Consider the following 13,367-nt stretch of genomic DNA (forward strand, 5'->3'; position numbering starts at 1 on the left):
GCTGGAGTGCAGTGGCGCGATCTCAGCTCACTGCAACCTCCGCCTCCTGGGTTCAAGTGATTCTCCTGCCTCAGCCTCCTGAGTAGCTGGGACTATAGCCACTCGCCACCCTGCCTGGCTAATTTTGTGTGTGTGTGTTTTTAGTAGAGATGGGGTTTCACCATACTGGCCAGGCTGGTCTCAAACTCCTGACCTCATGATCCGCCTACCTTGGCCTCCCAAAGTGCTGGGATTACAGGCGTGAGCCACCACGCCCAGCCCCAGTAATATATTTTTACCCTCCTCTTATGACAGAATATATACTTACTTTGCATGACCCCTTGAATAATGCTTGTGTAGTGTAAAGTTTGAAAATTTGAAATAGTGTAAATCATATTATTTACGTGACAATTGCCCCTTAATTTCATGCCAGTTTCAGCAGTGGTCAGCAGAGCTTTGTCCTGCTCTATCTCGATTCCAGGTTGCTCAGCCTCTCCCCAGAGCAGCTGCAGTCAGTGCAGTCTTGTCTGGGGGTCAGAACAGAAGCGTGGGTACTCTTTGATCAGGACCCTCCTTTCTTAACCTCTGGGCTAAAGACCATGCTTGCCTGCATGCACAAAGAATGTGGTAGGTGGTTGCACCTGCCCAGAAGGAAATAATAATAATAAAGGATACGGGGCCGGGCGCGGTGGATCACGCCTATAATCCCAGCACTTTGGGAGGTCAAGGCCAGCAGATCACGAGGTTAGGAGATCGAGACCATCCTGGCTAACACGGTGAAACCCCGTCTCTACTAAAAATGCAAAAAATTAGCCAGGCGTGGCAGTGGGTGCCTGTAGTCCCAGCTACTCGAGAGGCTGAGGCAGGAGAATGGCATAAACCCAGGAGGCGGAGCTTGCAGTGAGCCGAGATTGCACCACTGCGCTCCAGCCTGGGTGACAGAGCGAGACTCTGTCTCAAAAAAAAATAAAAATAAAAATAAAAGGATACGGTAGGGGAAATAAGTGCATAAATTTACATTTTAACAGATCTTTTCTTCAAATAGGCATTAATATCCTTGTGAAGTCCAAGGCCTTCCAGTATTTCATGTGTAAGTATGAAGTATCTCCACTCTAGGCCACTTTCCCCCTGAGCCCTTTGCTGTTCTAGAAGCAGGAAAGGCAAGAGATTGGTCCTAGAGTCCTGTGTTTGACTTTTTACTGTGAGGAATTCTCAGCATGTATAAAAGTGGAGAAAACATTACCACGCGCATCCCCGTGCCCGTCACCCATCTGTATCCTCACTCCTGTTCATCATCCCCTCTAGACCTAGATTTTTTTGGAAGCAAATTCCAGAACCGCAGAGTTGATTGGTCGATATGTCTCTTGAGTTTGTTTTAATCTCTAGGCTCCTCTTCCTCCCCTCATGCAGTATTTAGGTGAGGAAGCAGGATTTGGGTTTTGTGTGTTCCTCTGTTGCCCTTTCCTGGAATTTGGTAGTTCTATCTAGAGCTATGCTGTGCAGTGTGGAAGCCATTGGCCACATGCGGTGATTTACATTTAAGCTAATTAAAATGAAAAAATCAGTTTAGCAGTCACATTTCAAGTGCTTAATAGCCACAAGTGGCTAATGACTACCAATTGGATGGTGCAGATAAGAAAATTTTCATTGTCCCAGAAAATTCCCTTGGACAGTACTAACCTAGAGGCTTGATCCAATTTGGTCTTTCCAAGGAGCTCTGGTTCATTTTAGTAGGAGATGGTGTTAGAGACACAATTCGAGGCGTTGAGTGCTCGTTGCTTGGGTTGGTCATTGTTTCTAGGCCTTCCCTTGGATAGAACTAGGGTTTTGTTTCTTTAAAAATAAACTGTTGTGAGTTCATGCTGATACTTCACATTCAGGCCTGCAGGGATTTTAAGATTAAGAATCTAGATGTGTAGGACTGATTTCGTGAATCTTACACATCTAGATTCTCAATCCTTTTTTTTTTTTTTTTGAGAGACAGACTCATTCAGTCACTCAGGCTAGCATGATCTCAGCTCACTGCAACCTCCACCTCCCGGGTTCTAAGTGATTCTCCTGCCTCAGCCTCTTGAGTAGCTGGAATTACAGGTGTGCGCCACCATGCCCAGCTGTTTTTGTATTTTTAGTAGAGATGGAGTTTCACCATGTTGGCCAGGCTGGTCTTGAACTCCTGACCTCAGGTGATCCGCCTACCTCAGCCTCCCAAAGTGCTGGGATTACAGGCGTGAGCCACGTGCCCGGCCTAGATTCTCAATCTTAAAATCCAGGTTGTCTTTGAAGACAATCAGACACCAACAAAGAAGAAAAATATCCAGGTTCTGACTACACTGGCACAGTTATTCATTCGCTTTATCTCACAGTCCCAGGATAACAATTGCAACACAATCCCAATGATATAATTCCTAGAAACATCAGTCTGGGGATGTACATTCAGATTACTGTGGGGTTTTTCATTTGTTTGTTTGAGACAAGGACTTAGTCTGGTGCCCCAACAATGGCACAGTCATGGTTCACTGCAGCCTTGACTTCCCAGGCTCAATCCATCCTCCCACCTCAGTCTTCTGAGTAGCTGGGACCACAGGTGCGCACTGCCACACCTAGCTAATTTTTTTATTTTTTGTAGAGTTGGGGTATCCTCATGTTGCTCAGGCTGGTCTCGAACTCCTGGCCTCAAGCCATTCTCCTGCCTTGGCCTCCCATAGTGCTGGGATTACAGGTGTGAGCCACTGTGCCTGGCCTTGTGTTTTAAGGTCACCTGGAATAGTTCCTTTCCATGTGGACATGTCACCAACGGGATACACATTTGGATTTTTTTATGCCATGTTATTTTTTATTTTTTGGGATTGCTTTTGGCATTTTATTTTATTTTATGGCCAGGCATGGTGGCTCAGACCTAAAATCCCAGCACTTCGGGAGGCCGAGGTGGTTGGATTGCTTGAGCCCAAGAGTTCGAGACCAGCTGGGCAGTATGGTGAGACCCACATCTCTACAAAAATGTACAAAAGTTAACTGAGTGTGATAACTCACACCTGTAGTCCCAGCTACTTGGGAGCCTGAGGTGGGAGGATCACCCGAGCCTGGGGAGGTTGAGGCTGCAGTGCCCGGTGATCGCACCACTACACTCCAGCCTGGGCAACACGGTGAGATCCCCCATCTCAAAAAAAGAAAAAAACCCCAAATTTTGTTTCATAATTACGTAAATTAGGACTGGGCATGGTGGCTCATGCCTGTAATCCCAACACTTCGGAGGCCGAGGCAGGCAGATCACTTGAGGTCAGGAGTTCGAGACCAGCCTGAGCAATGTGTTGAAACCCCATCTCTACCAAAAATAGAAAAAAGTAGCCATGCACGCCTGTGGTCCTAGTTACTTGGGAGGCTGAGGCGGGAGGATCACTTGATCCTGAGAGGCAGAGGTTGCAGTGAGTTGTGATGGCGCCACTGCACTCCAACCTGGGTGACACAGCGAGACTCCATCTCAAAAAAAAGCAAAAAAAAATTATGTAAAATACTTACATGGTTCCAAGTCAGATCTACAGAAAATATATATATTGAAGGAAGTTTCAATTCTATCCCTGTCACTTCCCACAGTGGGCAACTTTTATTTATGGCGTCTTCCATTGTTTAAAACCTGTAAGTTGGATGCATATCAATATCTCTGTCTTAACCAATAGCATATTTTATGCACTTTTTTCTGCCACCTGGCTTTTTGCAGTTAACAATGTGCCCTGGAGACCAATTCATGGTAATATGTAGAAATGAGATTGGGTATGGTGGCTCACACCTGTAATTCCAGCACTTAGGAAGGCAGAGGTGGGTGGGTGGCTTGAGCCCAGGGGTTTGAAACCAGCCTGGGCAATGTGGCAAAACCCCAGCTCTACAGAAAATACAAAAATTAGCTGGCGTGGTAGTGTGCGCCTGTGTTCCTAGCTCCTCAGGAAGCTAAGGTGGGAGGATCGCTTGAGCCCAGGAGGTGGAGGTTGCAGTGAGCCAAGATCACGCCCCACTGCACTTCAGCCTGGGTAACAGTAAAACCATGTCTAAAAAAAAAAAAAAGAAAAGTAATATGTAGAAATGTACCTCGTTTCTTTTCTTTCTTCTCTCTTAGAGAGAGGGTCTTGCTCTGTCACCCAAGCTGGAGTACAGTGGCACAAGCATAGCTCACTGCTCACTGCAACCTTGACCTCCTGGGTTCAAACGGTCCTCCCACCTCAGCCTCCTGAGTAGCTGGGCCCACAGGTGCATACTACCACACCTGGCTAGTTGTTTTTATTTTTTGTAGGGATGTGGTCTCCCTGTGTTGCCCAGGCTGGTTTCCAGCCCCTGGGCTCACGCAATCTGCCTGCCTCAGCCTTCCAAAATGCTGGGATTACAGGTGTGAGCCACTGTACCCAGCCTGTGTTTGTTTTTATGGTTAAAGTATGCCACTTTATGAACGTATCATAGTCTGTTCAACCACTCCCCTACTGATGATCATTGAGATTGTTGCCAGTGTTTGGCTATCACAAATAGTGCTGCAGTGAATAGCTTTCAGATACATCTTATATTTTTGCTAGTGCATCACTGGGATGGTTTCTGGAAAGTGGGATCGCTAGGCGAATGGCTTAATGCATATGCAGTTTTTCTAAAGAGTTCATGCAGTTTTTTTAAATTAGAAGTCTCTAGGGGAAAACACATGTTTTCAATACTTGAATGCCTTGTATATTGTCCGTCTTTTACACCAATTTGGAATAATCTCTACATCATAACTGGTATTCACACAGTGACAGAGGGAGTGTTTTTAGAAATTTGTAGCTGTTTCTAGGTGAAAACACTGGTTGATGTAGCTCCCTTGGTAAGAGCACTGAGCAAAAAGATGTTCCCTATCAAATGGGTGTGTGGAGCAGCCCTGTTCTCCCCATCCTGTAGAGCTCCAGGAAGTTAACCAGGGACAGCAGCTGTGACCTGCAGATTTCTAAGCCCCCCTGTTATTTCTCTGTCTTTTACGGGCCTGTGTATTTCAGACTTGGTGGTGGCAGTCAACGGGGTCTGGATCCTCGTGGAGACGTTTATGCTGAAAGGTGAGTCCTGCTTGGGGACTGGCCGTGTCCTGGCCGGCACACCCAGCTTGCCTGTGAGCTGCTACTTCTCTCTCTTACAGGTGGGAACTTCTTCTCCAAGCACGTGCCCTGGAGTTACCTCGTCTTTCTAACTAGTAAGTTTCTGACATGGCTTTGCTGGACTGCTTATTTTAAAATTGTCTGGGAGAACTTTCATTCAGTATAGAATCTCATGGTTCTTCTCTAAAACAGGAAGCTATAAAGAGACAGAGTGTTTAGTCTGATTCCATGTCGTCCCTGTTTAAAACTCTTTCGTGGTTGTCCACTGCCCTCTGGATGGAGCCCAGATCCTAGGCGTGTGTGGCCCTCCATTCGGCTCTGCAGCCCCACTGCTTGCCAGCGCCGTGTCCCCCGCTGCACGCTATTGCCCTCCTCAGTGGCCTCTGCTGCCTGCTGCTCTCGCCTGCCTCTGGGCTGTGCACAGGGGTTTCCTCTGCCTGGTGGTGTCTCCCCCAGCCTCTTCCTGACTTTCCTGCTCCTTCTATCAAGTCTGAGCACACTGTGCTGTCATTCCCTGTTGGCGTCTTTTCTCCCACCGAGCTGATAAGCTCTCTGCCCCAAGGGGTGGCCTGCACTGGTCACTGTTGCACACCTGGTACCCAGTGCGAGGCCCAAGATGGAAGGGGTGGTCAGGACACACCTGTTGGATGGACAGATGGTTAGCAGGGCCCTGCCCAGAGACGGGAAGGGAGGATTTCTCTCTCTCTTTTTTTTTTTTGGCAGGATCTTTCTCTGTCGCCCAAACTGGAGTGCAGTGGTGTGATCATAGCTCACTGCAACCTCAGCCTCCCGGGCTCAAGGGATCCCAAGTAGCCTCAGCCTCCCAAGTAGCTGGGATTATAGGCACACAGCGCCACCATGCCTGGCTAATTTTTGTATTTTTTGTAAAGACGGGGTCTCACTATGTTGCTCAGGCTGGTCTCCAACTCCTGGGCTCAAGTGATCCTCCTCTCTTGGCCTCCCAAAGTGCTGGGATGATAGGCATGAACCACTATGCCTGGCCAGTTTCTTTTAAGCAGATTATTCAGTTGGCCACCATCTGGGCCCTCTCATGGAGCACCTGCTGTCACGGTGGGACATGAGTGAGGCCTGGGCTCAGCCTGGAGGGCACACGGCCAGCAGGAAGGCTGCAGACTGTGGAAGAACCTCAAAGAGGAGACCGAGCAGGGGGAGGATGTGGCGGGGCTGCTGCCGATGGACTCCTTCTGTCCGCAGTCTATGGGGTGGAGCTGTTCCTGAAGGTCGCCGGCCTGGGCCCTGTGGAGTACTTGTCCTCTGGATGGAACTTGTGAGTGGACAGCATGTTTCTGACGCAAAGCTGAAACTCTGATGGCGGCCCCAGACCCTTCTCTGCACACCCCAATCCCAGGCCATTTCTGGAATTGCAGAGGGAAGGTCTGAGGACGGGCCGAGGCCTGTGTCTCCCTCAAGCAGCCCTGCCCACAGCCCAGGAACTCCCCAGGGTCAGGCCCTTGTCTGAAGCCTCTCAGACCACCCACGCCAGTCCTTCTGGAAATGGCCTCTTGAGGTGCCACAGGCTGGTTGGCTCTTCCTGAGTCATTAAACTTTTTTCTCTTCCATAAAAACCACAATGCCCGCAGAGAAGAATGCTCCCCCACCTTCCTTGATCAGCAGCATTGAGACCCATGTGGCCCTTCTGCCTGTTCCCCAGAGCGTGGGAGGTCACTTCCCTGCCCTGTTCAAGTTAACTGGCCCGTGAAGTCAGGCTGCACTCATGAGGTCTTGGGCCGCGAGGGTGAGCAGGCTAACACGCAGTGTGGGCCGCGAGGGTGAGCCGGTTAACACGCAGAGTGGGCCGCAAGGGTGAGCGGGTTAACACGCAGAGCAGAGTTGGGAGGAGCTGACAGCACATGTGTGCCCTGCGTGTCTGGAGAGGAGAGAGGGTCCTCTGGCTTGGGGCAGGGCAAGCTGTTCTAACGGGAATCTCACTGGAAGGGCCTGCTCTCTTCCCTCAAAAAGTTCCTTGAGGTCAGGCTGATCCACAGTGTGTAGCCAGATGTCTGTTGAGCGGAAGACGAGGCCTGTCTTCAGGGCTGCGGAGGCTGGGGCTTCTTTCCTCCCCGTCATTAGACCAGCACGGGGCCCTTTGGAGGGGGTTCCGGGGCATTTCTGGCCCTGGGGTCAGAGCACTGAGGCCTGACTCCCAAGACACATGCTGGGACAGGGCCTGGCCACCTTGAAACCCCAGGGTGGCAGGAAGCTCTTCCCGCAGCCGGCTGGTTCCTGTTGGTGTTGCTGTCTGGGCTCCATGGGAGGGTGGCTGTGCACAGTGCCAGGGAGGGGAGCAGGCGCAGGGAGGCTCAGGGCCACAGGGTGGACCTTGGCCTCTCCCCTCCTGCAGGTTTGACTTCTCAGTGACAGTGTTCGCCTTCCTGGGACTGCTGGCGCTGGCCCTCAACATGGAGCCCTTCTATTTCATCGTGGTCCTGCGCCCCCTCCAGCTGTTGAGGTGATGGGGCAAGGCAGAGCTGGAGAAGGAGAGGGAGAAAGAGTGGGAGGGCGGGAATGCCCCAGGATTGGTCCGGGAAGTGACCCAGAACGAGCCAGAAGGTTCACAAGCCAGAGTCATAGATGTCACCCCCTGCAGAAGTGCCATGGGGTCACCATCCCCACCCCTGAGGGTATGCGGGCTGCCTGTGCCCCTCCCCTCACTGCACCAGGCGCCTCTGGGCAGAGAAGCCCAGCCCATGACTCATGTGCACCCCACCCGAGGTGGCATTGCACCAGCCACAGGAGCCCATGTGCTCAGTCACAGATCACAGAGCCACAGGTCTGAGGCTTAGAAGGGCCTTTCAGGGACCCCTCGTGCTTTTCTGGCTCAGCTTCTAGTGGAGAAAAGTCCTGTGTGGGTCCCAGTGATTTCCCAGGGACACTGGAGGAAGTCCCAGGCGAGCCTGCCCCGCTGACGGTGTGTCTCTTCCTAATGAGAGGCCCCGAGGTTCTGTGCCCTCAGAGCCTGGGTTTGCCTCCTGTCCCTCCAGCTACAACCCCATCCACGGCCACCCCATCCTCTCCCAAGGCGGGATGGGCAGGGCAGGTGCTGGGAGGGGTGGTGGCGTCTATGGAGGAAAAGCCTACCGCTTTGGCGTGTGGGGGTGGCCTGGGGCTGTCCCTGAGTGTCCGCCTCCCTCCCACTCCCTGCCACCCTTCTTCACTGGTGAGCCCCACTCCCCGGGGCACACAGGCTTCTCCCCCGTCTTCCCCGGGAGCCGTTGCTCCCGTCTGAGCCTGCAGCTCTACTGCCAGGAGACACAGCCCCTGGCCCTGCTCCTCATCATGGAAGGGCCCCGCCCAGCCGGTGTCCTGGGGTTGCCACTGTCCCTTCCTTCATGCATGAGTCACCTGAGCCAAGCTCAGGGTTGGTGGCACCCAAGGGAGCAGACGCAGGTGGAGGATATGCCCTCGCCTGTCTTCAGCATGTAGCGTGTAGAAGGCGGGCCTGGCATGTTCTGAGGGCGGGGGCTGAGGCCTGCGCCTGTGTGTGGAGGTGACGGGCGTCCTCCTCACTCAGGCTGTTTAAGTTGAAAGAGCGCTACCGCAACGTGCTGGACACCATGTTCGAGCTGCTGCCCCGGATGGCCAGGTACTGCCAGCCCCCACCCCGGCCTGCAGGTCCAGGTGCCATGCCCCGTGGGGGCGGGAGCCGAGTGGCAGTCGGGGGAAAGGAGTTCCACAAAGGACTGCAATCGAGGGCCTGACAGGGCTCCAAGGAGCCTGGAATCTTGACCACCACAGGTCTCCTAGGCACCATTTTTCTCCACTGACCTGTCTGACATATTTAGTAGGGAGGGCAGGGAGCGGTCAACTTGCTTACCACCTGTGTCTACGTTCACAGGTAAGGGGTCACCTGTGAGTCTACCTTCACAGGTAAGGGGTGAATCTCTGGGAAAGGGGCATTTGTTCATAGCGTCCTGACTTGAGCCGTTTTTCACCCCAGAGCTGCCCCACGAGGCCCCTTCCCCGCAGGCACTTTCCAGTTGGTGAACCGACCTGGGGCGTGGCCCCACAGTCAGCCCCACGGGTCCGAGGAGGCCGGGGCTGTGGAGGAGTTGTTCCCCCTCCTGCCGGCCCCGCATCACCCTGCCCCTGTCGCCCCACAGCCTGGGCCTCACCCTGCTCATCTTTTACTACTCCTTCGCCATCGTGGGCATGGAGTTCTTCTGCGGGATCGTCTTCCCCAACTGCTGCAAGTGAGTAGGCGGTGCCCGGCCCCACCCAGCCCCACCCAGCCCCAGGCAGTCTGCGTTTCCGGGGCAGAGGGCTGGCCGGGGCCAGGATTGGTGTCCTTGTGGCCTTGGGGTCCTCAGGGATGCCCCTCTCTGAGCAACCACCTTGCTTTGCTTTCAGGGCTTAGTTGAGTGCAGTGAGCTGAACGAGGGTCCTGGACTCGGGGTCCCTGTTTCCCCATCCCCCAGATAGGGTCGGGAGCCGTCAGCTCACCCTCTGCCGAGGGCTGGAGACCACCCCCGAAGTAGCCCGGGTCCCGAGGTCAAGTGCCATGGCTTCCTCCCACTTCTCTCCTGGAGTGGCTGGGGACCTGGGCCAAGACCAGTCTTCTAGGGACAGCATCATAGGATAAGACAGACGGACACGTGCAAGAAGGTCATGGTGCTCAGGGATGGGGAGCAGAGAGTGAAATCTCCCATGACCACTCCCTTTCTCCTGAGCTGCCACAGTGAAATCACTGCATACTGCCATTCATTCATCCTCAATTCAGAGTCCTCTTACATTTGGTCTTTACAGCCTCAAGCACCGACAAGGAAACAGTTTTCCAAAGACACTGGTAGCTTTGAGACCCAGTTTGAGGGTCAAGCTTGGTCTGGAACCAGAAGCCTATAGCAGTGGGTCCCAGACTTTAGAGCACATTGCAGTCACCAGGGAGCTTAGTGCAAGCTCGAGACGTCACCTGTGCATCTGATGCGTGCATGTGGGAGGAGGCTCCCTGGTGGCCCAGACACTAGACTTCTATAAACATTAGCAGGGATACTAACAGAACAGCCATAAAGGATTAGAAGAAAAGTGGCAAATATGAACTCCTCAAAACAGGGCCAACCTTTTCAAATACTTGCTCAGGCCAAGTATCAGGCAAGCCCCAGTAGGGAATTCCTTCCCTGGGGCTGTGGCCTAGTGTCCAGCCTCAAGAGCAGATCCTAGACGGGGCAGGTGCAGAGGAGGCCCGTGCCTCTCCTCCCTCTCCTGCAGGCAGTGGTGAGAGAGAAGGCCCCGCCTGCAGCAGAGAACTTCCAGGTGACAGAGGTGGGTCAGGCTGGCCAGGGGCTCCCACCAAGCCCAGCTGGCAGGAGTAGCCAAGGGCATTCCTCCAGCGGGGACCCAGGCATGAGGTGGAGAGAGTTAGGCAGGAAACGAGACTGCGGGCAGAACAGAAGGATCCTTGGCCAGACTTTGGTTTGTTTCAGAGTTCTGTCCTCTCTGGAGGTGACCGATCACCTTGTGACCCTCCCTCCTTTCTCCCTTGTGCTCCGGCCAGCACGAGTACCGTGGCAGACGCCTACCGCTGGCGCAACCACACCGTGGGCAACAGGACCGTGGTGGAGGAAGGCTACTATTATCTCAATAATTTTGACAACATCCTCAACAGCTTTGGTGAGTGGGAAAAATCACAGGGGGCACATTCCCTGGGGACCCTGCCATTGTCACCGCGGGTCCCAGAGGTGTTGTAGCAAAAGTCTCTGGGCCTCTCCCTCCAGCACCGAGGGCCACACTTTCTGGAAGCCTCCCTGGCCCAGGTGGAGGACGTGGTCTGCCCAGCCTTAGCAGTGAAGTCCAGGCCAGATCCTGGAGCTCACTCAGTTGCCTGATTCCACTCTTTCCTGATACTTTCTCAGTATTTGGGGAGGAGAAGAGCCACAAGCCTTAGCTGGGCAGGGTCCCCTCATCACAGTGCCACTTGCAGAATAGGACCCAGCCACACCAATGCTGCTGCAGCTGCACTGCCCCCCGGCTCAGGCTGCCCACAGCCCTCTGCCCATCCCCATGAAGAGGCGAACACAGCCAAACCGCCTCTCCAGAAAAAGGGTGTGCCCCCACCACACTCCAGATCTGCGCCCAGTAAGATCCAGATGGTCTCGTGTGGCACAGGCTGCCGAGGCCGAGGGTGTGTCCTCTTGGGGCCGGGCCACAATGTCCTGTGGAGCCGGCGCCCTAGGAGTGCCTTGCCTGGTCCTTCCTGGAGCTCACAACCCAAGCGATCATATGGCGACCCCCTCATCTCAGCACATGGCACCCAGGATAGCTGGCAAGAGGCCACTCGAGGTTGACTTTGAAGTGGGGCCTTATCAGAATGCTTCTTTCTCCCTTCCCCCGGCAGTGACCCTGTTTGAGCTCACAGTTGTCAACAACTGGTACATCATCATGGTAAGAGCCCGGGCAGCTCTGGGGGTGTCTTCCCATCAGTCCTGGGGTCGGCCCTGGGTCTCCCCCCAACCCAGGGTATATCGTTCTTCCCGTAGCCGCAGGGCTGGGGGTCTTGAGTCATGCTGTGTTGGGGTTCAGCCACAGGATGGCTGGGCCCCGGGAGCCACCCCTCCCAGTGTTGGCTGGACTCGGCTGTCACTCCCATCTCCCTGCATGTTCCCAGCAGCCAGGAGATACCACTTAGACTCTGGGTCTCTGTCCCGTCTCGCCCACTGTAGGGATGACTTTTCCCTCTAGTGACAATGCGGCGAGCATTGCTGATCTCTTTATTCCATTCCTTAAACTTTCCCGACTTTCAGCCCTACTGGGATAAAGGCTGCCCTGGTTCTGGATCCAGCCATCCAGGGGAGCAGCCAGGGCTCCTTCAGCAGTCAGGAATTAGTGTTGGGCCCAGAGGGGCAAGCTCCCACTCCTCCGTCTCTCACAGCCAGCCACAAATCAGGGTGGGGTCTACGAAGAGCCGGGGCCATGGAGCAGCCTGTGTAGACGGGGACCTGCCCTGCATGGGCACCCCCTCACTGGCTGCTTCCCTTGGTCTCCAGGAAGGCATCACCTCTCAGACCTCCCACTGGAGCCGCCTCTACTTCATGACCTTTTACATTGTGACCATGGTAGGTCCCAGACCACAGAACGCTCTTTGTGCTTTGTCCTCCACGTCACCAGCTGCCCCTGCTCTTCAGGCTGCAGCGTCAGGGAGGGGGGCTGGGTCCCATCTGGCCGGGCTCTGTTGGGCGTGGGCTGCGCAGCCACGGACACCCACCCACCCTCCTCCCCTGTCTTGCCCCTCCCTTCCTGTCCCTGGCCAGGTGGTGATGACGATCATTGTCGCCTTCATCCTCGAGGCCTTCGTCTTCCGAATGAACTACAGCCGCAAGAACCAGGACTCGGAAGGTCTGCAGGGATGATGCCTTGGGCATTTGATGTCTGCCGCCTACCCAGCTCTGTCTGTCTGGGTGGCCGTCCAGCCAGCCATCAGGCTGTCATTTTTCTGCTGTCTGGTTGTCCAGCTTATCTATCTGGCTTGTCTTTCTAGATCTTGTATTTGTATTGATTTTCAAATATTTAATGTCAGAAAACATGATCTAACTTCAAAACAAGACAGTGCATGTCATAGTTGGAGAAAAATCAAGAAGTAGAGAAAGGCTTATGTGGCAGCAGCAGCCCGTGCCCTGCCTTCCCCCTCCCATCCTCCAGAGAGGCTTCTCCCTCTTAGCTATTTCTTCTGTTAGTCATCTCCACATTTCTCAATAATAGGTTCACACTACGGTTCTTGATTTAAATGGTGTAAACATTGTTTATAGCACAGGCGAATCGTATTCCTGCTGCAACTGGATGGTGCTGGCTTTAGTGACTGCCTCACTCTTCCCAAATTCAAAACTGTCCGCACTTGATTGCTTGAGCCCAGCAGGTCATGGCTACAGTGAGCCATGATCACACCACTGCACTCCAGCCTGGGCAGCGGAGTGAGACCCTGTCTCTCTTTTTTTTTTCTTTTTTTTTTTTGAGGCGGAGTCTCGCGCTGTCGCCCGGACTGGAGTGCAGTGGCCGGATCTCAGCTGACTGCAAGCTCCGCCTCCCGGGTTTACGCCATTCTCCTGCCTCAGCCTCCGGAGTAGCTGGGACTACAGGCGCCCGCCACCTCGCCCGGCTAGTTTTTGTATTTTTAGTAGAGACGGGGTTTCACCGTGTTAGCCAGGATGGTCTCAATCTCCTGACCTCGTGATCCGCCCGTCTCGGCCTCCCAAAGTGCTGGGATTACAGGCTTGAGCCACCGCGCCCGGCCGACCCTGTCTCTTAAACAGAATACCCCGTGCCCACACCTGTTACTACTCA

The 13,367-nt window shown here is 53.8% G+C and overlaps 1 protein-coding gene across 4 annotated transcripts in view; it reads left to right on the forward strand.

The window, feature by feature from the left end:
• TPCN1 (two pore segment channel 1) overlaps positions 1–13,367 on the forward strand; it is a 73,090-nt gene that overhangs the window by 56,230 nt on the left and 3,493 nt on the right. For all 4 annotated transcript variants that reach the window (XM_011928686.1, XM_011928685.1, XM_011928684.1 and 1 more), the window contains 11 exons: positions 1,025–1,069; positions 4,983–5,039; positions 5,120–5,173; positions 6,294–6,366; positions 7,441–7,548; positions 8,611–8,682; positions 9,200–9,289; positions 10,588–10,703; positions 11,428–11,474; positions 12,077–12,145; positions 12,341–12,425. In XM_011928686.1, coding sequence (XP_011784076.1) covers positions 1,025–1,069; positions 4,983–5,039; positions 5,120–5,173; positions 6,294–6,366; positions 7,441–7,548; positions 8,611–8,682; positions 9,200–9,289; positions 10,588–10,703; positions 11,428–11,474; positions 12,077–12,145; positions 12,341–12,425 — 816 coding nt within the window. The remainder of the gene's footprint in view (positions 1–1,024; positions 1,070–4,982; positions 5,040–5,119; positions 5,174–6,293; positions 6,367–7,440; positions 7,549–8,610; positions 8,683–9,199; positions 9,290–10,587; positions 10,704–11,427; positions 11,475–12,076; positions 12,146–12,340; positions 12,426–13,367) is intronic.

This window comes from Colobus angolensis, unplaced genomic scaffold (genome assembly GCF_000951035.1).
Source record: "Colobus angolensis palliatus isolate OR3802 unplaced genomic scaffold, Cang.pa_1.0 Scaffold79, whole genome shotgun sequence".
NCBI classification, from domain to species: Eukaryota; Metazoa; Chordata; class Mammalia; order Primates; family Cercopithecidae; genus Colobus; species Colobus angolensis.